The sequence below is a fragment of the Bombina bombina genome, chromosome 2 (assembly GCF_027579735.1).
Source record: "Bombina bombina isolate aBomBom1 chromosome 2, aBomBom1.pri, whole genome shotgun sequence".
NCBI classification, from domain to species: domain Eukaryota; kingdom Metazoa; phylum Chordata; class Amphibia; order Anura; family Bombinatoridae; genus Bombina; species Bombina bombina.
The window spans coordinates 1,096,928,882-1,096,955,301 of record NC_069500.1 but is presented as its reverse complement, the minus strand read 5'-3'; the positions used below and the strand labels follow the sequence as shown (position 1 = coordinate 1,096,955,301).

The following is a 26,420-nucleotide window of genomic DNA, read 5'->3' as shown; positions in this document are numbered from 1 at the left end:
TATCACTCAATTAAATTTCAAGATAAAAATAATTTGATACACAAGACGCTCAAATGGGTGTAAAAAAGCTCTGGGGTAAAAGCCTCCCTGTATTCCTGGCCGTAGCTGGATACACGGGTTCAGGCGACAGAGGCGTACCCCCCCCAGAGCTTTCAAAATATACTACCCAAAAAGAGTCAAATGTTAATACTAAAACCAAAGTTTCTTTCACAAATGCATTTCGGCCGCACGGCCTTTGTCAATGTGTCTTAAGTTAATTAGATTGGCAAACCGAGTGTTTCGAGTGGCTGCTTTAAAAGCCCATTCCTTGATTACGCTTATCCAATCAGATGCAGCCCTCTGACCGCACCTTCCGATCAGCCAATAGTCACAGCGGTGTTTAACCGCTCCTTCCTTAACTATGTGTCACATTTCTATTGGGGCGTCGATCCAGGTGACGTCACCCATACGCACGCATGCGCATACGCCCCTTCTGTCAGCGCTGGCTGTTTATCCTTGTCAAGCACTACATATCTATCATGGTATATAATATAGTACTATTGTACATTAACCTGATGTTATCTATTCCTAATATGCCATTATATTCCAGCACTCCAATCCAACATGGTATTTCCAACCTAAGGGATATTGATAATAGTAAATTATATAGTGTTAGAGTATATGCGCTTATAAAGGGGTATTGTAATTGACATAATTAAAGTTATTATTATTTGGCATATTAAACGGATTTAGGTTTATTGCTAAAAATCTGATTGGATCGCAAAATTCAGGGAAAGAATACGGTGGAAGATTATTATTTATTTCATAACTTCACGATGTGCACTCACAGAATATTTCTACACAATCAGTGTCACTACTCCCCAAGAGAGCCTATCATAGGCTTTATTTATTTATGACTTGTATGCCCCTCTGCTTGCTATAAATCAGCACCGCACATGCTTCTCTAGAGAGAGGGTAAGGAGTAAGTGGGCAGGGCAGCAACGCCAGCTTTAGGAGCAGTGAGTGTTACCTCTGCTCCAGATGTCCTAAATAACTGCTGTGAGCTGAGCTGTATACTTCACTCCACTGATCAATGTAACATGCAGATTGAACAGGTCAAGGGTCAGGTCACACTCCAGCTATTACAGCTTTTTTGTGTGCTGTTATCTCTGCAAACGGAGGTGAGTGAAGCCAGACAGGCAATGAATGCAATTATTTTTAACTCTATCATCTATATCTTCTCTCTCTCCTGAAGTTGCTCTATAGCATTTAGCATCTACAGCTGCTGTTTTGTAATTTGTAATCTATGGAGATGCCGTAAATTATTTGTAATAGTAGATATTGCTTAATGAATGGTCACACTTTCAATGGGATGTTCTTAAGCAGCTATTTTACTATGAATATATGTGTAGGTGTGCACAGATATATTTGTGTGTGTGTATATGTGTATGTGTGTGGATCTGTTTGTGGATCTGTTTGTGTGTGGATCTGTGTGTACCTCCTGCTTTAGGGATTCTTAATTGTTCTATAACACACCATTTAAAGGTGTTAAGATTCCTATGGTGAGTGTTTACAAAATGCTGTACTATGTGAGTAGTTTATTTACCTACATTTATAGTTGAAAAATGTTCCCTTATCCTAGAGGAAACATCCCTAGTGGTAAGGCCTTTATATTGTAGGTGTCAACTTTCACAGGTAATCAAGTAAATCACATAGGTATTGAAGTTCAATCTGATTGGCTGATTAAATCAACCAATCGGATTTTTCCTACCTTAATACCGATTAATTTCGAGGGACACCATCTTGGATGACATTTAAAGGAGCAGTCATTCATCAGGTAGTCGTCGGCCGAGGAGGATGTTCGCGCCGGAGATCTTCAAGATGGAGCCACTCATCGCCGCAAGGATGAAGATAGAAGATGCCCCTTGGATGAAGACTTCTGCCGGATGGAGGAACTTTTCTGCCCCGATCGGATGAAGACTTCTGCCCGGCTGGAGGACCACTTGTGCCTGGATCGAATGAAGAGTTCGGCCCGGCTGGGTGAAGACGGCTCAAGGTAAGGTTATCTTCAATGGGGTAGTGTTAGGTTTATTTAAGGGGGGATTGGGTGGGTTTTAGAGTAGGGGTGTGTGGGTGGTGGGTTGTAATGTTGGGGAGGGTATTGTATTTCTTTTTTTTTTTACAGATAAAAGAGCTGATTACTTTGGGGCAATGCCCCGCAAAAAGCCCTTTTAACGGCTGGTAAAAGAGCTGGTTACTTTGGGGCAATGCTCCGCAAAAGGCCCTTTAAGGGCTATTTGTAATTTAGTTTAGGGTAGGGAAATTTTATTATTTTGGGGGGCTTTTTTATTTTATTAGGGGGCTTAGATTAGGTGTAATTAGTTTAAAATTCTTGTAATATTTTTTTATTTTTTGTAATTTAGTGTTTGTTTGTTTTTGTAATATAGTTTAGTTTATTTAATTGTATTTTATATTAGCTAATTGTAGTTAATTAATGTAATTAATTTATTGATAGTGTAGTGTTAGGTGTATTTGTAACTTAGGTGTAGCTATTTTAGGGTTTATATTTATTTTACAGGTAATTTTGTAATTATTTTAACTAGGTAGCTATTAAATAGTTATTAACTATTTAATAGCTATTGTACCTAAAAAAATAAATACAAAGTTACCTGTAAAATAAATATAAACCTTAAAATAGCTACAATGTAATTATTAATTATATTGTAGCTATTTTAGGGTTTATTTTATGGGTAAGTATTTAGTTTTAAATAGGAATTATTCAGATAATAATATTAATATTATTTAGATTTATTTAAATAATAATTAAGTTAGGGGGTGTTAGGGTTAGACAGGTTTAGGGGGTAATATATTTACTGTAGGTGGCGGTGGTGTAGGGGGATCAGATTAGGGGTTAATATATTTAATGTAGGTGGGGGCGGTGTAGGGGGATCAGATTAGGGGGTAATATATTTAATGTAGGTGGTGGCGATGTAGGGGGGTCAGATTAGGGGGTAATACATTTAATGTAGGTGGCAGCAGTGTAGGGGGTTCAGATTACAGGGTAATACATTTAATGTAGGTGGCGGCGGGGTCCAGGGCGGCGGTTTAGGGGTTAAACACTTATTTAGTGGCAGCGGGGTCCGGGAGCGGCGGTTTAGGGGTTAAACACTTTATTTTGGTGTGGCGGGGTCCGGGAGTGGCGGTTTAGGTGTTAATAATTAGGCTTATTGTGTTGTGGGGGTTGTCGGTCTAGAGGTTAATGCATTTATTATTAGGAGTGAGAGGGGGGATTGCGGATATAGGGGTATACGTGTCGGGCTATTTTTGTGAGGCGTGTTAGACAGTTACGGGAGATTTTATACTTTAGTAAGTTTTTGTAGGTGCAGGCAGTTTCTAAAGTTTCTTAAGTCACTGGTGACTCCAGAAATTTGTACTTACGCTTATTTCTGGACATCGCTAGTTTGTCCAACTTACGGCACTTTAGCAACTGCCGGCGGGGTATATTGGATACCCCGATGTGCGAGGTGAAACTACGGGTGGCGCGGGTTCCCTCGCTTGTGCCGAAAACTACGCTGTATATCTGATCGCGCCCCATATTAGTTTCACATTACTTTTAAACAGCTTTTTCTTAAAGGGACAGTAAAGTCAAAATTATACTTTCATGATTAAGCATGTATTTTAAACAATTTTCAAATTTATTTATGTTATCAAATTTGCTTTGTTTTTTTGTTATTCTTTGTTTAATAGTAAATCTAGGTAGGTTCATAGGAGGTCAGCAGTGTGCACATGTCATATGGCAGCAATGTTTGCAACAATGTATAACAGTGTTGCAAAACACTTCTGCCTTAGAGTACTAAAGACACGTGTATGCTCCTGACCTCCTGTGAGTCTAGATTTACTCTTCAACAAAGAGTATCAAAAGAACAAAAACATTTTGATAACAGAAATAAATTGGAATTTTGTTTTTAAATTACATTCTCAATCACATATTCGTATACCTATATAAAGTATTTTAGAGAAACCATTGAACCACTAAACAGTTTTGTACTGCATGGATAATTAACTAATGGAGATGATTAATAATCTTTTCACCTGTTAGATACTGTTCATTGTGGCATGAAAATACCTGCTGTGTTGGTCCCTTAAAAAGGCAAAGTCTAAAAATTATATTATTAATACTAATAAGTATAATTCAAATAGATTGTCAGGTTTTAGATTGCTGATCAGAATTAATACTAATAAGTATAATTCAAATAGATTGTCAGGTTTTAGATTGCTGATCACAATTATTTAATTGGGAATTCTGTATAGAAAATTATTTTAAGAAGTTTATTTGTAGTAAGTAAAAAAAACTGTGAGGCAGCAAACAGCAATCTGGTGCTCTGTGCAGACCCATATGAAGGTTTAGTAATGGTGAGTTTTGTGCCCTTTATAGTAAATTTAGTTTTAAGGTTAAATCATTGTAGGCAAAATTTCATTGGACGCCTTTAGTTTTACATTAGTTTAAGGCAGATAGAGAATATATATATATATATATATATATATATATATATATATATATATATATATATATATATATATATATATATATATACACACACACACACCCAGAGAGTGCAGGTTTTGTTCATGTGATGTTTATACTTATGTGATTATGGCACCCTAGTATATTGTATACAAGACATTTCCCTGATGATTAAATCAAGGAGGTAAGGGTAATTGAACAATCACCCAAATCCCTCCTACAGTTATATATACATATAGGAGGGCAGTGCCTAGTGCCTATGTATAAATGATTAGAAGACAAAAGGAAAAAAGAAGCATTATAGTGGCACACTAGAAAACTGTATGGGGGTGATACATTGTACCATAATTAATGGAGAAGATGGGGTTAACTGGATTAATAATTAAAACAACTTTTACTCAAAATATATATAAAAAGGGGAATACACAAACTAAAAAACATAGAAGAATGACTGCTCCCAGAGTGTTGAGGCGTGTACTATTGAGTCCCAACCCGGGTATTGCAGAAGAAAAAAAGGAGGCATTTCTTATGATATACAAGAAGGTGGTTCACAAATAGGTAGCTCAAAAGGGGATCAATTAAATCTTCAGCCAAAATAGCTGATACCTATTACCATTAATTACCTTAGTGAAGCTACAAGAACCACAACCCTAAATATTGAGTTAAGCTGAGCTGAGGTATAAAGATAGGTCTATGATGAAGGTATATACACAATGCTATAAGGGTCCACAACAAAGATAACAGGAACTATTAGTCATTTATTAGGATAATACTAAGTTACCAGGTCAGGAGTAATGTTAGCAGGTCAACGTGTACTAATTAACATTCTCACAATAGAGCTATAGATCCAACAGCTAAAGTGGCTGAATCCAATTACCTTTGATTACCATAACTGCTGATATTCAAAACTCAGGCTCACAAAATAAATCTAAAGCTATGTGTTTATAGTGTATCTAGCAGCTGAAGTGGGGAATCCTATTACCTTTTATTACCGTAAGAGCTGCAATACAAAACTCCAGCTTATAAAATAGACCTAATGCTATGTGTATAATGTACTTACAGGTAGTGATAATTAAAGACTATCAGTTTTACAGCCAAAGTGGCTGGAATAATTTACCATTTATTACCATTTCTAGGTGCTACTCTAGTACTCATAGCTATCAAAGCAAAGCTTAAACTAAAATGCAACACACATGGAGACTGGAACTACGTACAAATTACAGCGGTTGTGGGATTATATCAAATCAGAATACACAAGCAGGGAGCAGTGCGCCTGACACGTGTTTTGCAACTGCTTTATCAAAGGCACCCTTTGATGCCTTTGATAAAGCAGTTGCGAAACGCGCGTCAAGTAGATACACTATAAACACATAGCTTTAGGTTTATTTTGTGTGCCTATGTTTTGAATATCAGCAGTAACGGTAATTAAAGGTAATTGGATTCAGCCACTTTGGCTGTTGGATCTATAGCTCTATTGTCAGAATGTTAATTACTACACGTTGACCTGCTAACATTACTCCTGACCTGGTAACTTAGTATTATCCTAATAAATGACTAATAGTTCCTGTTATCTTTGTTGTTGACCCTTATAGCGTTGTATATATCCCTTCATCATAGAACTATCTTTATACCTCAGCACAGCTTAACTCAATATTTAGGTTTGTGATTCTGGTAGCTTCACTAAAGTAATTAATGTTAATAGGTATCAGCCATTTTGGCTGAAGATTTAATTGTTCACCTTTTGAGCTACCTATTTGTGAAAAGAAATGCCCCCTTTTTTCTTCTGCAATACCCGGGTTGGGACTCAATAGTACACGGCTCAACACTCCGGGAGCAGTCATTCTTATATGTTTTTTAGTTTTTTTTAAATGTCTGTGTATTCCCCTTTTTGTATATATTTTGAGTAAAAGTTAAGTTTTAATTATTAATCCGGTTAACCCAATCTTCTCCATTAATTATGGTACAACGTATCACCCCCATACAGTTTTCTCGTGTGCCACTATAGTGCTTCTTTTTTCCTTTCTTCTTCTAACCCTGGTATATTGTTCCAAAGGTGGACCTTTTAAAAAAAAATATATATATATATATATATATATATATATATACACACACACACACGCTGGTATTACTTAGTTGAGCTCAAAAGTGATATTTAGTGCTCCACTTGTAATCTGGCCCTAAATCTTTTATATCTTTGGTATTTTCTATCTAATAATTTAATGGATTCACCTGCATAGCCTTTGTATTCAATATGGGATTGTGCACATTTAAGTAAAACTGATTTCATATTTAAGTTTTTACATTTGTGTATTACTCATGATAATTTAAACAATGCATATTTAACTTTATTATGCATATGTAGGTTTATGTAAATGTAATTTCTCTATGCAATGTATTCTAAATGTTGCTTGTTACTTAATATGCTTGAATTTAAATGGAATAAATCTCACATGTCAATGCATACGCACGCTAGAGGATAAATAGTACTAAATCTTCCTAATAAATCAAATTTTACAGAGAAATATAGTAAAGTTCTCAAAAAAACTTTATTTCGCACACATAGTAGTAGTGGTCTCACATTAAAACTCATCTTGCAACAATCATTTTCTGTATTTAGACACTGACTATCCTTTGTCCATTCACATAAAAAAAATTAAGACTACATTAGAAACTGCCCCATGAGAAGAAGCCTTTTTCTCTATCTCCACTCTCGGTCACAAGCAGTAGCTTAGAACAACCTGTCCTTAAAGTGAAAGTAAACTTAGAGCCTCCACATTAATGCTATCCATTAATGTCCATTAGATTAGTCTAGTCGCTAACTTTAAAAAAAAAAATAATATATATATATTATTTAGTAGTTATTTATATGGTAAATTCCGTGGTTCCTCCGCCCACCAGATCATTTCCTTATTTATCTCCTTTACACGTAAGACCGGTCCCACTCATTCTTACGTGTACATTCCTGCGCGTTCTTGTGAGGCGTAGTTCATTGCGCATGCGCAGAAAACATTGCTGCGAAAGAGAAAAAGGGAGAACCCAACAGCTGCGCTTCTCAAAATTGGGTGGACTTATAAAATAGTAGTCTTTGGGCCACTCATATAAAAATACCCTTATGCTATCGACAAATGAGCTACACTCCGGGAAGGAGTATTAAACAATGTCTAGGCTAATACCATAGTTAGAAACAAAAAGAGAATTAAATATCACAGTGCTTGATGAGATGTATTGCACCTGACAGACGCTGACATACAATGGTAGTACAGCACTATAAACAGTATAGATCGCTCTATGTATGAAAATCGACAAACAACCTCTCTCCAATATAGGTGTATAGGTGTATTAAATCGTGTAACAAATAGGCTGGCAATTAGAAACAGTAGTCAAAAGAAAAACAATACTTCCCAAAGGTGTTGTAGTGAGTGGGTGCCGCTCCGGGATTTGACACAGGGCTGTGATCCTGGTCTGGAGAGTGGCTGAAAGACAAAGTAGAACACAGAGCGCAACCCACTCTAAGTGTAATGAAAAAGGGGTAGTGTACAAGCGCTAAGGTAATCCCCAAGCTGTATCCAAACAGAGATCCTAACCAACCTCCAAAAAATATGCACAAGTAGTAAGAAGTGAATACAGCGCCAACAAGAGGCCAAAGGATAAATATACTCACTGAGAGATAAAAGAAGATTATTTAATGAACCATGTTAAAAAGCATCAGTAATAAAAGACTATATATAAAAAATGTGAAAAGCACATATAAATAAAATTACAAATACAGGAATATCTTACAGAAGCGGCTCAAAGGGCCAAAGCTGATAATTACAATAAAAACAGAGGTAATAACAGGTGATCAGTGTGAGTGGTACACCAGAATAAGAGTGTATACTAATAAAACAGAATTAGCCTAAGTACAACTATAACAAGTGCATCAAGCAAAAAACTAATAAACAATAGTACAAACAATAGTGTTCAAAAATAGTGTTTCAAAAATAGTGTTCCAAAAAATAGAAAAATGCACTGCAGTGCAAAAAAAAAAAAAAAAGGGGGGTAGCAAAATAATTGTATAGATACGATCAAATAGTGAGTGAGTGCAAATGGATATAAAAATGCTAGCTACTTAATCCAGTGAGGTTAAGATATAATTAAATAAAATAGACAATATGCAATAACATAAAAAATAAAATACACAATATGCAATAACATAAAAAATAAAATATAATCCAAAAAAGTGTTCAAAAAGTTGATCAACAAATGTTAGTGAAGAACAAAAATAAGTCAATCAAAACTAAAAAATGGAAAAAATGGGTGATGAAAAGCAAGGTCAAAGTGAGGAAATTGATTCCTTCCAATGTTTTTACGTTATTGCATATTGTGTATTTCTCCAACATAGGTGTGTCCGGTCCACGGCGTCATCCTTACTTGTGGGATATTCTCTTCCCCAACAGGAAATGGCAAAGAGCCCAGCAAAGCTGGTCACATGATCCCTCCTAGGCTCCGCCTTCCCCAGTCATTCTCTTTGCCGTTGTACAGGCAACATCTCCACGGAGATGGCTTAGAGTTTTTTGGTGTTTATAGCTTTGAGGAATTATTTTATTCTTGGGAATTCTGTAAAATAACCGGCAGGCACTGTATTGGACACCTTATTCTCTAGGGGCTTTCCCTAATCATAGGCAGAGCCTCATTTTCGCGCCTCTATTGCGCACTTGTTTTTGGGAAGCATGACATGCAGATGCATGTGTGAGGAGCTCTGATACATAGAAAAGACTTTCTGAAGGCGTCATTTGGTATCGTATTCCCCTTTGGGCTTGGTTGGGTCTCAGCAAAGCAGATACCAGGGACTGTAAAGGGGTTAAATATAAAAACGGCTCCGGTTCCGTTATTTTAAGAGTTAAAGCTTTCAAATTTGGTGTGCAATACTTTTAAGGCTTTAAGACACTGTGGTGAAATTTTGGTGAATTTTGAACAATTCCTTCATACTTTTTCACATTTGCAGTAATAAAGTGTGTTCAGTTTAAAATTTAAAGTGACAGTAACGGTTTTATTTTAAAACGTTTTTTGTACTTTGTTATCAAGTTTATGCCTGTTTAACATGTCTGAACTACCAGATAGACTGTGTTCTGTATGTGGGGAAGCCAAGGTTCCTTCTCATTTAAATAGATGTGATTTATGTGACACAAAATTTAGAGAAAATGATGCCCAAGATGATTCCTCAAGTGAGGGGAGTAAGCATGGTACTGCATCATCCCCTCCTTCGTCTACACCAGTCTTGCCCACACAGGAGGCCCCTAGTACATCTAGTGCGCCAATACTCCTTACTATGCAACAATTAACGGCTGTAATGGATAATTCTATCAAAAACATTTTAGCCAAAATGCCCACTTATCAGCGAAAGCGCGACTGCTCTGTTTTAGAAAATACTGAAGAGCATGAGGACGCTGATGATATTGGTTCTGAAGTGCCCCTACACCAGTCTGAGGGGGCCAGGGAGGTTTTGTCTGAGGGAGAAATTTCAGATTCAGGGAAAATTTCTCAACAAGCTGAACCTGATGTGATTACATTTAAATTTAAATTGGAACATCTCCGCGCCCTGCTTAAGGAGGTGTTATCTACTCTGGATGATTGTGAGAATTTGGTCATTCCAGAGAAATTATGTAAAATGGACAAGTTCCTAGAGGTCCCGGGGCCCCCCGAAGCTTTTCCTATACCCAAGCGGGTGGCAGACATTGTAAATAAAGAATGGGAAAGGCCCGGCATACCTGTCGTCCCTCCCCCTATATTTAAGAAATTGTTTCCTATGGTCGACCCCAGAAAGGACTTATGGCAGACAGTCCCCAAGGTCGAGGGGGCGGTTTCTACTCTAAACAAACGCACCACTATACCCATAGAAGATAGTTGTGCTTTCAAAGATCCTATGGATAAAAAATTAGAGGGTTTGCTTAAAAAGATGTTTGTTCAGCAAGGTTACCTTCTACAACCAATTTCATGCATTGTTCCTGTCACTACAGCAGCGTGTTTCTGGTTCGATGAACTAGAAAAGGCGCTCAATAAAGATTCTTCTTATGAGGAGATTTTGGACAGAATTCATGCTCTCAAATTGGCTAATTCTTTCACCCTAGACGCCACTTTGCAGTTGGCTAGATTAGCGGCGAAAAATTCTGGGTTTGCTATTGTGGTGCGCAGAGCGCTTTATCTAAAATCTTGGTCAGCGGATGCGTCTTCCAAGAACAAATTGCTTAACATTCATTTCAAGGGGAAAACGCTGTTTGGCCCTGACTTGAAAGAGATTATTTCTGATATCACTGGGGGCAAGGGCCACGCCCTTCCTCAGGATAGGTCTTTCAAGGCCAAAAATAAACCTAATTTTCATCCCTTTCGCAGAAACGGACCAGCCCCAAGTGCTACGTCCTCTAAGCAAGAGGGTAATACTTCTCAAGCCAAGCCAGCCTGGAGGCCAATGCAAGGCTGGAACAAAGGTAAGCAGGCCAAGAAACCTACCACTGCTACCAAGACAGCATGAGATGTTGGCCCCCGATCCGGGACCGGATCTGGTGGGGGGCAGACTCTCTCTCTTCGCTCAGGCTTGGGCAAGAGATGTTCTGGATCCTTGGGCGCTAGAAATAGTCTCCCAAGGTTATCTTCTGGAATTCAAGGGGCTTCCCCCAAGGGGGAGGTTCCACAGGTCTCAATTGTCTTCAGACCACATAAAAAAACAGGCATTCTTACATTGTGTAGAAGACCTGTTAAAAATGGGAGTGATTCATCCTGTTCCATTAGGAGAACAAGGGATGGGGTTCTACTCCAATCTGTTCGTAGTTCCCAAAAAAGAGGGAACATTCAGACCAATCTTAGATCTCAAGATCCTAAACAAGTTTCTCAAGGTTCCATCGTTCAAAATGGAAACCATTCGAACAATTCTTCCTTCCATCCAGGAAGGTCAATTCATGACCACGGTGGATTTAAAGGATGCGTATCTACATATTCCTATCCACAAGGAACATCATCGGTTCCTAAGGTTCGCATTTCTGGACAAGCATTACCAGTTTGTGGCACTTCCGTTCGGATTAGCCACTGCTCCAAGAATTTTCACAAAGGTACTAGGGTCCCTTCTAGCGGTGCTAAGACCAAGGGGCATTGCAGTAGTACCTTACTTGGACGACATACTGATTCAAGCGTCGTCCCTTCCACAAGCAAAGGCTCACACGGACATTGTCCTGGCCTTTCTCAGATCTCACGGGTGGAAAGTGAACGTAGAAAAAAGTTCTCTATCTCCGTCAACAAGGGTTCCCTTCTTGGGAACAATAATAGACTCCTTAGAAATGAGGATTTTTCTGACAGAGGCCAGAAAATCAAAACTTCTAAACTCTTGTCAAATACTTCATTCTGTTCCTCTTCCTTCCATAGCGCAGTGCATGGAAGTAATAGGTTTGATGGTAGCGGCAATGGACATAGTTCCTTTTGCGCGAATTCATCTAAGACCATTACAACTGTGCATGCTCAGTCAGTGGAATGGGGATTATACAGACTTGTCTCCGACGATACAAGTAGATCAGAGGACCAGAGATTCACTCCGTTGGTGGCTGTCCCTGGACAACCTGTCACAGGGGATGAGCTTCCGCAGACCAGAGTGGGTCATTGTCACGACCGACGCCAGTCTGGTGGGCTGGGGCGCGGTCTGGGGACCCCTGAAAGCTCAGGGTCTTTGGTCTCGGGAAGAATCTCTTCTCCCGATAAATATTCTGGAACTGAGAGCGATATTCAATGCTCTCAAGGCTTGGCCTCAGCTAGCAAAGGCCAAATTCATATGGTTTCAATCAGACAACATGACGACTGTTGCGTACATCAACCATCAGGGGGGAACAAGGAGTTCCCTGGCGATGGAAGAAGTGACCAAAATCATTCAATGGGCGGAGACTCACTCCTGCCACTTGTCTGCAATCCACATCCCAGGAGTGGAAAATTGGGATGCGGATTTTCTGAGTCGTCAGACATTTCATCCGGGGGAGTGGGAACTCCATCCGGAAATCTTTGCCCAAATTACTCAATTGTGGGGCATTCCAGACATGGATCTGATGGCCTCTCGTCAGAACTTCAAGGTTCCTTGCTACGGGTCCAGATCCAGGGATCCCAAGGCGACTCTAGTAGATGCACTAGTAGCACCTTGGACCTTCAAACTAGCTTATGTATTCCCGCCGTTTCCTCTCATCCCTAGGCTGGTAGCCAGGATCAATCAGGAGAGGGCATCGGTGATCTTGATAGCTCCTGCATGGCCACGCAGGACTTGGTATGCAGACCTGGTGAATATGTCATCGGCTCCACCATGGAAGCTACCTTTGAGACGAGACCTTCTTGTTCAAGGTCCGTTCGAACATCCGAATCTGGTCTCACTCCAACTGACTGCTTGGAGATTGAACGCTTGATCTTATCAAAGCGAGGGTTCTCAGATTCTGTCATTGATACTCTTGTTCAGGCCAGAAAGCCTGTAACTAGAAAAATCTACCACAAAATATGGAAAAAATATATCTGTTGGTGTGAATCTAAAGGATTCCCTTGGGACAAGATAAAAATTCCTAAGATTCTATCCTTTCTTCAAGAAGGTTTGGAGAAAGGATTATCTGCAAGTTCTTTGAAGGGACAGATTTCTGCCTTGTCTGTGTTACTTCACAAAAAGCTGGCAGCTGTGCCAGATGTTCAAGCCTTTGTTCAGGCTCTGGTTAGAATCAAGCCTGTTTACAAACCTTTGACTCCTCCTTGGAGTCTCAATTTAGTTATTTCAGTTCTTCAGGGGGTTCCGTTTGAACCCTTACATTCCGTTGATATTAAGTTATTATCTTGGAAAGTTTTGTTTTTGGTTGCAATTTCTTCTGCTAGAAGAGTTTCAGAATTATCTGCTCTGCAGTGTTCTCCTCCTTATCTGGTGTTCCATGCAGATAAGGTGGTTTTGCGTACTAAACCTGGTTTTCTTCCGAAAGTTGTTTCTAACAAAAACATTAACCAGGAGATAGTCGTGCCTTCTTTGTGTCCGAATCCAGTTTCAAAGAAGGAACGTTTGTTGCACAATTTGGATGTAGTTCGTGCTCTAAAATTCTATTTAGATGCTACAAAGGATTTTAGACAAACATCTTCCTTGTTTGTTGTTTATTCTGGTAAAAGGAGAGGTCAAAAAGCAACTTCTACCTCTCTCTCTTTTTGGCTTAAAAGCATCATCAGATTGGCTTACGAGACTGCCGGACGGCAGCCTCCTGAAAGAATCACAGCTCATTCCACTAGGGCTGTGGCTTCCACATGGGCCTTCAAGAACGAGGCTTCTGTTGATCAGATATGTAAGGCAGCGACTTGGTCTTCACTGCACACTTTTACTAAATTTTACAAATTTGATACTTTTGCTTCTTCTGAGGCTATTTTTGGGAGAAAGGTTTTGCAAGCCGTGGTGCCTTCCATCTAGGTGACCTGATTTGCTCCCTCCCTTCATCCGTGTCCTAAAGCTTTGGTATTGGTTCCCACAAGTAAGGATGACGCCGTGGACCGGACACACCTATGTTGGAGAAAACAGAATTTATGTTTACCTGATAAATTACTTTCTCCAACGGTGTGTCCGGTCCACGGCCCGCCCTGGTTTTTTAATCAGGTCTGATAATTTATTTTCTTTAACTACAGTCACCACGGTATCATATGATTTCTCCTATGCAAATATTCCTCCTTTACGTCGGTCGAATGACTGGGGAAGGCGGAGCCTAGGAGGGATCATGTGACCAGCTTTGCTGGGCTCTTTGCCATTTCCTGTTGGGGAAGAGAATATCCCACAAGTAAGGATGACGCCGTGGACCGGACACACCGTTGGAGAAAGTAATTTATCAGGTAAACATAAATTCTGTTTTTTATTTCTGCCCTCAAAAAAGGGCCTTTCTCAAGACTGAGTCTTGAGAAAGGCCCTTTTTTGAGGGCAGAAACGCGTTGACATATTGGTAAGCATTACTTTAATCTTTACTTCATTCTCATATTGGATACACTATGTTGGGAATTTCTTTTTTTACAGGGACACTTTTTAGGATACCATAGGAGCAGCTGACAGGTGCTAGGATCCAATCAGCTACTTCAGCTACCATACTCAGGAATTTGGATCTGTTAAAGTAACTAACATTGGAAGGAATCAATTTCCTCACTTTCACCTTGCTTTTCATCACCCATTTGTTCCATTTTTTAGTTTTGATTGACTTATTTTTTTTCTTCACTAACATTTGTTGATCAACTTTTTGAACACTTTTTTGGATTATATTTTATTTTTTATGTTATTGCATATTGTGTATTTTATTTTTTACGTTATTGCATATTGTGTATTTTATTTTATTATATCTTAACCTCACTGGATTAAGTAGCTAGCATTTTTATATCCATTTGCACTCACTCACTATTTGATCGTATCTATACAATTATTTTGCTACCCCCCTTTTTTTTTTTTTTTTTTGCACTGCAGTGCATTTTTCTATTTTTTGGAACACTATTTTTGAAACACTATTTTTGAACACTATTGTTTGTACTATTGTTTATTAGTTTTTTGCTTGATGCACTTGTTATAGTTGTACTTAGGCTAATTCTGTTTTATTAGTATACACTCTTATTCTGGTGTACCACTCACACTGATCACCTGTTATTACCTCTGTTTTTATTGTAATTATCAGATTTGGCCCTTTGAGCCGCTTCTGTAAGATATTCCTGTATTTGTAATTTTATTTATATGTGCTTTTCACATTTTTTATATATACTCTTTTATTACTGATGCTTTTTAACATGGTTCATTAAATAATCTTCTTTTATCTCTGTGAGTATATTTATCCCTTGGCCTCTTGTTGGCGCTGTATCCACTCTAAGTGTAACACCATTTATTAGAGTCATATAATTAAAACATGAATCGCACGTACAATGTGATAAAAATATAAAGCACAATTCACCAAATCCCAGTTTGTATCGCCGAATGCAGGGGGTATGTTACCCGTCACCTCGTAGGCGCAATCCTCAGACCAGCTTCCGGAAAGCCTCAGATGAATTTGCCACTGCTGAGGGATACTCTGTGTGAAGCACCGGTGATTCAATGTCTGGGAGAAGGTGCTAGTACCGCCTCAACACGTTTCCTCAGGCTACGACCTGACTTTTTCAAGAGGATATGTTGGAATAAGTCACTGTAGTCTTTTTGAACAGCCCGGGTAAGACGTGCCTCTCAAAGAAGCAAAATGATTGGCTGTGAGTCATCAATGACGCTATGGCAAGACTAGCGTATACTTTGTATCAAAAACGTCCTTTACATGAGAGATTCTGTAAATGTGCACCACTTCTGTCACAGGGTATAAGGATACTTAAATTCAAAGATGGTGTCGCCCAGTGTGAAGATGCAGAATGCCACTAACCAGCACTTTTGAAGGGTTAAAATAAAGGAATAGCTTTGAAGAGAGCTTCTCTCTTCACTAAGGCTCGGAGATTAGTGAAGAGGGAAGCTCTCTTCAAAGCTATTCCTTTATTTTAACCCTTCAAAAGTGCTGGTTAGTGGCATTCTGCATCTTCACACTGGGCGACACCATCTTGTAATTTAAGTATCCTTATACCCTGTGACAGAAGTGGTGCACATTTACAGAATCTCTCATGTAAAGGACGTTTTTGATACAAAGTATACGCTAGTCTTGCCATAGCGTCATTGATGACTCACAGCCAATCATGTTGCTTCTTTGAGAGGCGCGTCTTACCCGGGCTGTTCAAAAAGACTACAGTGACTTAATCCAAAAAATCCTCTTGAAAAAGTCAGGTCGTAGCCTGAGAAAACGCGTCAAGGCGGTGCTAGCACCTTCTCCCAGACATTGAATCACTGGTGCTTCACATGGAGTATCCCTCAGCAGTGGCGAATTCATCTGCGGCTTTCCGGAAGCTGGTCTGAGGATTGCGCCTACGAGGCAACGGGTAACATACCCCCTGCATTCGGCAATACAAACTGGGATTTGGTGAATTGTGCTTTATATTTTTATCACATTGTACGTGCGATTCATGTTTTAATTATATGACTCTAATAAATGGTGTTACACTTAGAGTGGGTTGCGCTCTGTGTTCTACTTTGTCTTGCAGAAAAGATCGCTGCTGTTAGACACATTGAAAGAATGAATCAGTAGATTCATTATTGTGTATTGAACCAGCGATCACCTCACACTGACACACACCTCACACTGACACGCACACAGACAGACACAGTTGACAACTTACACTTATACACACAAACACACACACGTCTCGCTCATGGGTTATAGCAATTGGCTCCCTGCATGGCGCTTTTTAAAGGGACGTGTATCCCTGGACCTCCCTGCATGCCGCTTTTTAAAGGGGGGGCCTTGCCTGGGGCAACCGGAGAGGAGCTCTGTGCACGTGAACAGTGTGTGTGTCTGTCCCGGGAGACTCTGAGGTAACTGCACCTATACATGTCCCACAATGTCCCGGCTGCTGCAAGGTGACTCATGCCCACTCAAGGAGATGCCCTCTAACATGGGCTTGCTTACCAGAGACTATCCACAAGAAACTACAGACCCCCGAGCTTGGCTGTCCGTGCAAAGCCCACACCCAGACTACCTGCTTCACACCACAGCCAGGGCAGGGCTGGGGGCAGAAGAGGATGATAAGGAAGAGTTGGTTGATGATGAGGATGAGCTGTGCAGCCAGCGGGCACCAGGCGGTAAAGGTCCTCATGGGGTGCAGAAGCAGAGGAGACTGGCTGCCAATGCCCGGGAGAAGAGGAGAATGCATGGGCTGAGCCACACGTTTGACCAGATTCACAATGTCATCCCCTCTTTCAACAACGACAAGAAACTGTCCAAATACGAGACTCTGCAAATGGTCCAGATCCAACATTACAAGCCAAGAATGTGCATGTGTGTCTCATGAACGTGCATACATTGCGGCCGAAAAATAAATGAGACATGCATGAGTATATAGCATTGTAGGCGTTAATCTAGTCTGTGTGATGCCATTGGGGGACTAATCAAAATGATTTAGAATGTATTCGTCATTCGAAAACAAAACATTTTTTTTATAGCCAGGCAGGGTTACAGCTATAGAACTAAGCGTTGTAAAAAGTAATTTTAAAGTTGAATAATAATGATGTTTCAAAAATGATGACTTAAACTCACACTTATTTTATGTTTATTTTGTAAATCTGAATAGCGGAGTGTGAGAGTTAAATTTTCCTTATGGCACTACATTCTTTACACTGCTAAACAAAATGTCAATGTTGTGTCAAATTGAAACTGTTTAGGTGAAGGGGTCAGTCCAGAGTCTCAGGTAAGCTGTCTATTACTAACCCAGTCACTAAAAGATCCATCTTCACCACTTCCCCAATACTGTCTCCAGTACCCCACTAACTAACAGCCCTCTGATCTTCAAAATGTTCTAGAGCTAAGAAGGAAATTAGCTATAGCAACAGCAGCAGAGCAAATGTTTTGGAAGAAGTGCAGCTCAGTGACCTTTTCATCCCCTACCTAAGCACCGGTAACACAAATGGAACTGCAATGAAGGAGTAAAGCAGTGGTACCTCATCAATTACACAACAGCTTCAGAGCACCATAACATAGTGTGGTATCGCTCTGACTGTGCAATGGTGGCATTGCAAGGTGCAAAAGTTTTAGAAATTCTGAGGGGGGACAAGAGAGGACAGGTCTACTCTACCCAAGCACCATCTTTCATAAGATGTGCTGATTAGGTGGAACTCCACCTTGGGGATGCTGGAGTGGATTCTGGAACAGCAAAGTGCATTTTATTCCATGTTTTCAAAGCAGAACATTTGGTTGTTGAGATCACTCAAGAGTGAGGAATAGGCAGTTATAAGGCAAGTAAAGACCATCTTATCTTCAATCTATTCAGGGACATCAATGAAAATGTATGCCACAGAGCTACTCATACTCTTATGGGCAGTTTCCTTGACCACAATTATACCTTTCCCAGTGGCAGGGTGTACACCTAGTTTGCTACACTCTTGCAGAAGCTAAAGGAGGAGCTGAAAATGTATAGCTATTTTTTATTGAGGGAGTCATTTTTTTAAACTATGTGCATCATTTGTCAAGAAAGGGTCATATTTCCATTTACATTATGTAGAAGATTGTCTGCTATCCAATAGTATCTGAGAAGTCTCCTATTTCAAATGATCAATGCAAACATGGCAGTTATCTGACTCAGTAGAAGACTCTCACCTTAATGAAGGCAACAGGTGAGGTTCTAAAGCAGGGGTGTCAACTATTTTCAACACTGAAATTGCTTTTTACTCTAAAGGTCATAGAACACATTTAGCAGCATCTACTAATCAAAAACATATACTGTATCCAAACAAAAAAGGAAGAACTCATTATGTGCTTAAATAGTGAGAGGTATAGGGTGTAGAAGAGGTAAATGGGGGTACAGCTTGTAACCCCTCATAAGAGGAAGGGTATATGGCCAATTACAAGAAGTCATGAAGCCAGTAATAACACTCACAGTTATCTCGCTCTGCCTCTTTGTGTCTTCTTCTATCCTTTATGATCCCCCCCTACCCACACACACTTTTGCAATTGCCCTCCCACCTCTCTCTTGCGGTTTTATTTCCCTCTTATGTCCTTTTCCTTCTCCTAATATCTTAAGACCCCAGACAGCTGCTGCTTCTGGTCACAAGGTCATAGAGGTGAGGCTAAGTTATATTGAGCAACAGCTGTCAATTAGGCAGCCAGACTGTGCATGGGATGTTAAAACAGCATTAGTACTGAAAAAATGCTTTTTTAATTTTTAATTATTGGAAATTTCTTTTCACTTATAATCAATATGAGCATTTAGTGCAAATACTTTCTAAACATTTAGCTTACCCTGAAATGTAAACATTAAATGACAATGCATACTTCTTCAATTTATTTGGGGGACCTGGACATTGCAGGTTAATTTGTTAGAACATATCCTTTTTGAATTACTACCCTAACTGACTGTGTGCTTAAAGGGACAGTCTACACCAGAATTTTTATTGTTTAAAAAAATAGATAATCCCTTTATTACCCAGTTTTGCATAACAAACACAGTTATATTAACCCTTTAAGGACACAGCTTTCTGTTTGCTCAATTGTTTTATGACGGAAAAATTCCGTCGTATGTCCTTAAGAGGTTAAGATACTTTTTACCTCTGATTACCTTGCCTCTGCAGACTTCCCCCTTATTTCAGTTCTTTTGAAAGACTTGCATTTTAGCCTTGCATTTTAGCCAATCAGTGCTGACTCCTAGGTAACTCCATGGGCATAAGCGCAATGTAATCTATATGGCACACATTAACTAACACCCTCTAGCTGTAAAAATATCAAAATGCATTCACATAAGAGGCAGCCTTCAAGGGCTAAGAAATTAGCATATGTCTACCTAGGTTTAGCTTTCAACTAGGAATACCAAGAGAACAAAGCAAATTATATGATAAAAGTAAATTGAAAAGTTGTTTACAATTACATGCCCTATCTGAATCATGAAAGTTTATTTTTGACTAGACTGTCCCTTTAACCCTTCACAAAGGAGTGAAACATATAATTAACGTCTCACAAGCACTGCAGTTCCCCAGCAGTACAAGGCTGCCGCTTGATGGCTGATGCTATTTGTTGGCGCATGGTCTTTTTCTTCTCTGAAGCACCAAAGCTTCCTGCTCCTCAGCAGCACTTTACCTGTCACTGTAGCCCCTTTATGAGGTTAAAAACATAAGCAGGGTGAGTAATGTAAAATGACACAAGCTAACAAATTATAAAATGTCATTTTTGCATTTGAATTTCCATTTAGAGTGCTTTTATCTGCACATACCTTTACATTCTCTTAGAATGTTTAAAGTTATTATTAACATGCTGAAATGACAACCAGCTTGGCTGCCGTTCACAAACAGAATGCCTTGCAAGCATGTTCAAACAGTATCATAATAAATGTATAGAATGCTTGGTCAACAGGTTATGTCTGCCAATTTTACATTGTATGATAGGACAGAATATCCTTCCATCTGCTCTCACCCACTCAGATGTGTGATCAAGCCTTCAGATGATTATATGACATAGTGAAGGGTGTGAATGCCTGGGGCAGAGGTGTAGGAGGAGGAGAAATATTAGGGCAGGACAAGAAATGCATATTTCATTTACTGACGCCCTTGGTGCCAGAGGATCAAAAATGTTACAATGTTTCCGACACTATTAACCTATTTTATCTATTTCACTTTTAATGTACATTATTTTACTCCACAAATTAAATAAGTGAGTTTTACAGACAGTATTTCAAACAAATATACAATAAATCTCCACGTTCAGTGTCTCTACATCAATAAAGTTATATTTATATATATCATGTGTTGCAGATTACTTGGCAGTGGCAGTACTCTGCCACTATTGCTACAAGGCATTAGTTAATGAAATTAATAACAATCATATTTCTGCTAACAGTACGGACTAAGGTGCCCTGAAAGTCAAAATGAAAACGTCATGATTCTGCTAAAGAATTTTTAAACAACTGATTTATCTCTATCTTAAAATGTGCCTCTTTCTATTTGTATTCTTTGCTGAAAGTTAGCTCCTTTCCATAGGTCAGGAATGCTCACATATATTGAGCATTATAAGTACAGTAAAAAATTCTAACAAACATTGTTGCAAACATTGCTGCTATATAGTACTCAACAAATGTTCACATCTGAGTCTATCTACCAAGCTCATTTTAAACACGGAGACCAAAATACTGTAGTTACATTGATAATTGGAAAGTTATTTAAACTAAATGCTCTATCAGAGTGATTAAGGTTTAATTTCCCTTTAAAGGGACAGTCTACACCTTAGTCATCTTAAAGTCTTACTTTAGAGTAAGCTGCAAATATCCTCCTGCACCTTTTCTATATCATGCAGCACAGTAACAGTAAAGAAGTTATTTTAAAGTTACTATTGTTTCTGGTCACTTTGAAATGGTTCAATCCAAGAGACATCAGCACCTTGCTTCAATTCACAATTTTATTACAGAGACAAGTGAAAAAACTGCAACATTTCGGGGGTCAACCCCTTAATCATGCATACATACATCATATCCTGTCTACCTTAAATAGCCAAAAAAGTTAACCTTTAGTGCTCAACACACCTGAGCACACCTCCACCTAGTGGTCATTATCAATTGAACATAATTTAAACTTTGAAATGGCTGCCAAACTCTGCCCACTGGTGACATAACGATCTGGGCTGAATCTATGCTCTCTGCTGAATAGCATTGACTGTCTGTTGAACAATGAGTGAGTCAACTAGTAAGCCCTTTAAATCCTTAATGACCGGACCATTTTTCAATTTTCTTACCCTTAATGACAATGGCTATTTTTACATTTCTGCAGTGTTTGTGTTTAGCTGTAATTTTCCTCTTACTCATTTACTGTACCCACACATATTATATAACGTATTTCTCGCCATTAAATGGACTTTCTAAAGATACCATTATTTTCATCATGTCTTATAATTTACTAAAAAAAAAAAAAAAAAAATATGAGGAAAAAATGGAAAAAAACACACTTTTTCTTTGACCCCAAAAATCTGTTACACATCTACAATCACCAAAAAACACCCATGCTAAATAGTTTCTAAATTTTGTCCTGAGTTTATAAATACCCAATGTTTACACGTTCTTTGCTTTTTTTGCAATTTATGGGGCAATAAATACAAGTAGCACTTCGCTATTTCCAAACCACTTTTTTTCAAAATTAGCGCTAGTTACATTGGAACCTTGATATCTGTCAGGAATACCTGAATATCCCTTGACATGTATATATTTTTTTTAGAAGACAACCCAAAGTATTGATCTAGGCCCATTTTGGTATATTTCATGCCATCATTTCACCGCCAAATGCGATAAAAAAAAAAAAAAGTTCAATTTTTCACAAAATTTGTCACAAACTTTAGGTTTCCCACTGAAATTATTTACAAACAGCTTCTGCAATTATGGCACAAATGGTTGTAAATGCTTCTCTGGGATCCCCTTTTTTCAGAAATAGCAGACTTATATGGCTTTGGGGTTGCTTTTTGGTAATTAGAAGGCCGCTAAATGCCGCTGCGCACCACACGTGTTTTATGCCCAGGAGTGAAGGGGTTAATTAGGGAGCTTGTAGGGAGCTTGTAGGGTTAATTTTAGCTTTAGTGTAGTGTAGTAGACAACCCCAAGTATTGATCTAGGCCCATTTTGGTATATTTTATGCCACCATTTCACCGCCAAATGCGAGCAAATAAAAAAACTTTATATTTTTCACAATTTTAGGTTTCTCACTGAAATTATTTACAAACAGCTTGTGCTATTATGGCAGAAATTGTTGTAAAAGCTTCTCTGGGATCCCCTTTGTTCAGAAATAGCAGACTTATATGGCTTTGGCGTTGCTTTTTGGTAATTAGAAGGCCGCTAAATGCTGCTGCGCACCACACGTGAATTATGCCCAGCAGTGAAGGGGTTAAATTAGGTAGCTTGTAGGGAGCTTGCAGGGTTAATTTTAGAGATCAGCCTCCCACCTGACACATCCCACCCCCTGATCCCTCCCAAACAGCTCTCTTCCCTCCCCCACCCCACAATTGTTCCCGCCATCTTAAGTACTGGCAGAAAGTCTGCCAGTACTAAATAAAAGAGTTTTTTGGTTTTTTTTTAAATAAAAATAATAAAATATTTTAGCTGTGATGGACCCCTGCCTTAGCCCCAACCTCCCTGATCCCCCCTCCAGCTCTCTAACCCTCTCCCCTACCTAATTACCGCCATCTTGGGTACTGGCAGCTGTCTGCCAGTACCCAGTTTGGCCCCAAAAACCCCCCAAAAAGTATTTTTATTTTATTTTTTACTTAAAAAATATTTCTGTAGTGTAGCAGCCCCCCACAATATGGATTGGCACCTGGGTAGCACTTGTTGATTGGTGGCTAAATGCAATCGCTACCCAGGGTGCTGAACCAAAAATTGTCAGGCTCCTAAGCTTACATTCCTGCTTTTTCAAATAAAGATAGCAAGAGAATAAATAAAAATTGATAAAAGGAGTAAATTAGAAAGTTGCTTAAGATTGCATGCTCTATCTGAATCATGAAAGAAAAAAATTGGGTTTGCTATCCCTTTAATGCAGCCCAGATTGTGATGTCATCAGCGGGCAGAGCTTGGCAGCCATTTCAAAGTTACCAGAAACACTAGTAATTTTAAAATAACTTTTTTTACTGTTACTGTGCTGCATGATATAGAAAAGGTGCAGGAGGCTATTTGCAGCTTAATCTAAAGTAAGACTTTAAGATGACTAAGGTGTAGACTGTCCTTTAAAGTCCCTTTAACAATTCCAAGTGATCACAATTTATTGCTGTTAAAATTCAATTCCCAATCCAATCAAAGGTCTTTCATTAGATATTACAAGGAAGTTCAGTTTTACAGATAAGCAGTAAAATGTTATCACCCTATGTCTGTAATTACCTGTTCAATTACCTCAATAAATAAAAAATAACTTTATATACAAACTCATACTTAAAGTGAAGGTAAACTTTGATGAATGAAAGCCTGGTTTTTAAAAATACTATTAAAAAGAGGGGCACTTTCATTCATCAAAGTTTAGAAAAAGCAGCCGTTTTGATTAAAAACGTACCTTTGTTTTTTTCACAGCCAGAGCAGCTTCCCCCCCCCCAGAGATCCTCTCTTCACACGTCATCAATGACTAATCTGGCTTCCTCCAATCACGGCATGGCCTCAGGCAATGATTCCCCTGGGGGGAAAGCTGTGATTGGAGGAAGCCGATTAGTAATTAATGATGTGTGAAGAGAGGATCTCAGGGTGGGGAAAGCTGTTCTGGCTGTTAAAAGAACAAAAGGTAAGTGTTTAATCAAAACGGCTGCTTTCTAAACTTTGATGAATGAAAGTGCCCCTGTTTTTAATAGTATTTTTAAAAAGCGGCCTTTCATTCATCAAAGTTTACCTTCACTTTAAAGCGACAGAAATAGTCTATAACATCAGTATACTTTCCTGTTAAGAAAAATGAAATACAAGAAGAATTCTCTCATGCATTTAAGAAGGGATCATTTTAAACAAAGAAACAAAAAGGCATATTTGTGGACTAGGAAGCTCAATGACAAATAATGAAAATTCCGACATCTCTTCTAACATAAAAACAAAGTGTCTTTTTTCTTTATACAAAAACATATTGTAGGTTGAAATGGCCTCTTTAGGCACAGCAAAGAAAAAACAAATACTTCTAATATCTCTTTAATTTGCATATGAATTTCACTATGGCTTATTTTCAAGTATTAAAGTGTACAATACATCAGATTTGAGCTATGCTTTAAACTAGGGTTGCATTGATACCATTTTTTAAGACTGAGTACAGGTACCAATACTTTTTTTCAAATAATCGCCGATACCAATTACCGATACTGTTTTTTAATGTCATGTGACAGTTTCTCAAGCACAATACAGACTAAGGGCTCCATGTACTAACCGGCGGGCGGACAGCTTCTCAACTCGGGAAGCTGTCCGCCTGCCTTCACTACACACGTGCAGCGGATCTGTTGAGCCGCTTGCCCGTGTGCATCATTACACACTCATCGGAGTGTGTAATGCCCCCCCTTCATTCGAGCAACCAATCGCGCAACTGAATGGGCTGTCAATCGCCAAGAGTGAGCTCTCTGTGATTTTCCCTTGCCACCTCAGAGGTGGCGTAGGGTGTAAGAAGCAGCAGTCTAATGACCACTGCTTCTTACATTGCGGGAAGCAGGCTTGCATATGCGAACCTGCCCCACAGGAGCTCCGGAGCAGCTTTCACTGCTTTGTACATGGATCCCTAATGATTTAAGATAGCTTCTTTATAATTATGAAATAATATAACAGTTTTATTTCACAAAACAGGTTTATAAATAAAAATATTACAATAAAATATATTAATAATAACAATCCATAACAAATATAAAATCACAACCACTCAAAAGTGCAATATAGTTAAAAATATAACAGTGCACTGTTTAAAAAAAAACACTATGGGATAGATCAGTGATGGCGAACCTTGGCCCTCTAGATGTTTCAGAACTACATATCCCATGATGCTCAACTGGATTTCAGAGTGCCTAAGCATCATGGGAAATGTAGTTCTGAAACATCTGGAGTGTCAAGGTTCGCCATCATTTTAATAGATTTTATTGACTGGTAAGCGTTACCAATTCTCTCATTACATATCCAACTCCATTAAATTTTATGGAGTTGGAGGTGTGAACAGAGCATTGGTAAAGCTTACCAATCAAATGAAATCTAAATCTATTCCTATAATTGTAGGGTATGTGTTCATAGGAATTAACTTAATTTGTCATATGAACACTCTTCCTGCAATTCTATAAGCTAAGGATGTTCCTCGGAGTATGTTTTGAGCATAATTGTGCAAGATGAGAACTAGCAATATAACGGGCAATTTAGCAATTAGAATACATTTTTCAAAAGTTCTCTTAAGGAACCGTAGCATCTCTGCATGTTCAGCTATAAGTCTGTTTCTTTTATCAGTAAGGATGTTTGCCACTAAGCTTTCACTTTCCACACTCCTGCATGGGGCAGAAAGATATGTTTGGGCCATTAAAGGGACACTCAAGTCAAAATTTAAATTTCATTATTCAGATAGAGCATGCAATTTTAAACAACTTTCCAATTTACTTCCATTAACAGAATGTGCACAGTCTTTTTATATTTAAACATTTTGAGTCACCAGCTCCTACTGATCATGTGCAAGAATTCACAGAATAAGCGTGTATGCATTTGTGATTGGCTGATGGCTGTCACATGGTACATGTATGCATTTGTGATTGGCTGGTGGCTGTCACATGGTACAGGCAGAGTGGAAATAGACATAACTTGTCAGAAAAAAAATCTACTACTCATTTGAAGTTCAGACTAAGGGCTATTACATTGTCTTGTT

General features: G+C 38.8%; 2 protein-coding genes across 3 annotated transcripts in view; one reads left to right on the top strand and one right to left on the bottom strand.

Moving 5' to 3' along the window:
• Positions 1–26,420, bottom strand: part of FHIP1A (FHF complex subunit HOOK interacting protein 1A) — a 477,992-nt gene that overhangs the window by 371,443 nt on the left and 80,129 nt on the right. The gene's annotated exons all lie outside the window — the stretch shown is intronic.
• Positions 16,958–17,407, top strand: LOC128647429 (transcription factor Atoh1-like). The gene has a single exon (XM_053700219.1). The coding sequence runs from the start codon at positions 16,958–16,960 to the stop codon at positions 17,405–17,407; it is 450 nt and encodes a 149-aa protein (XP_053556194.1).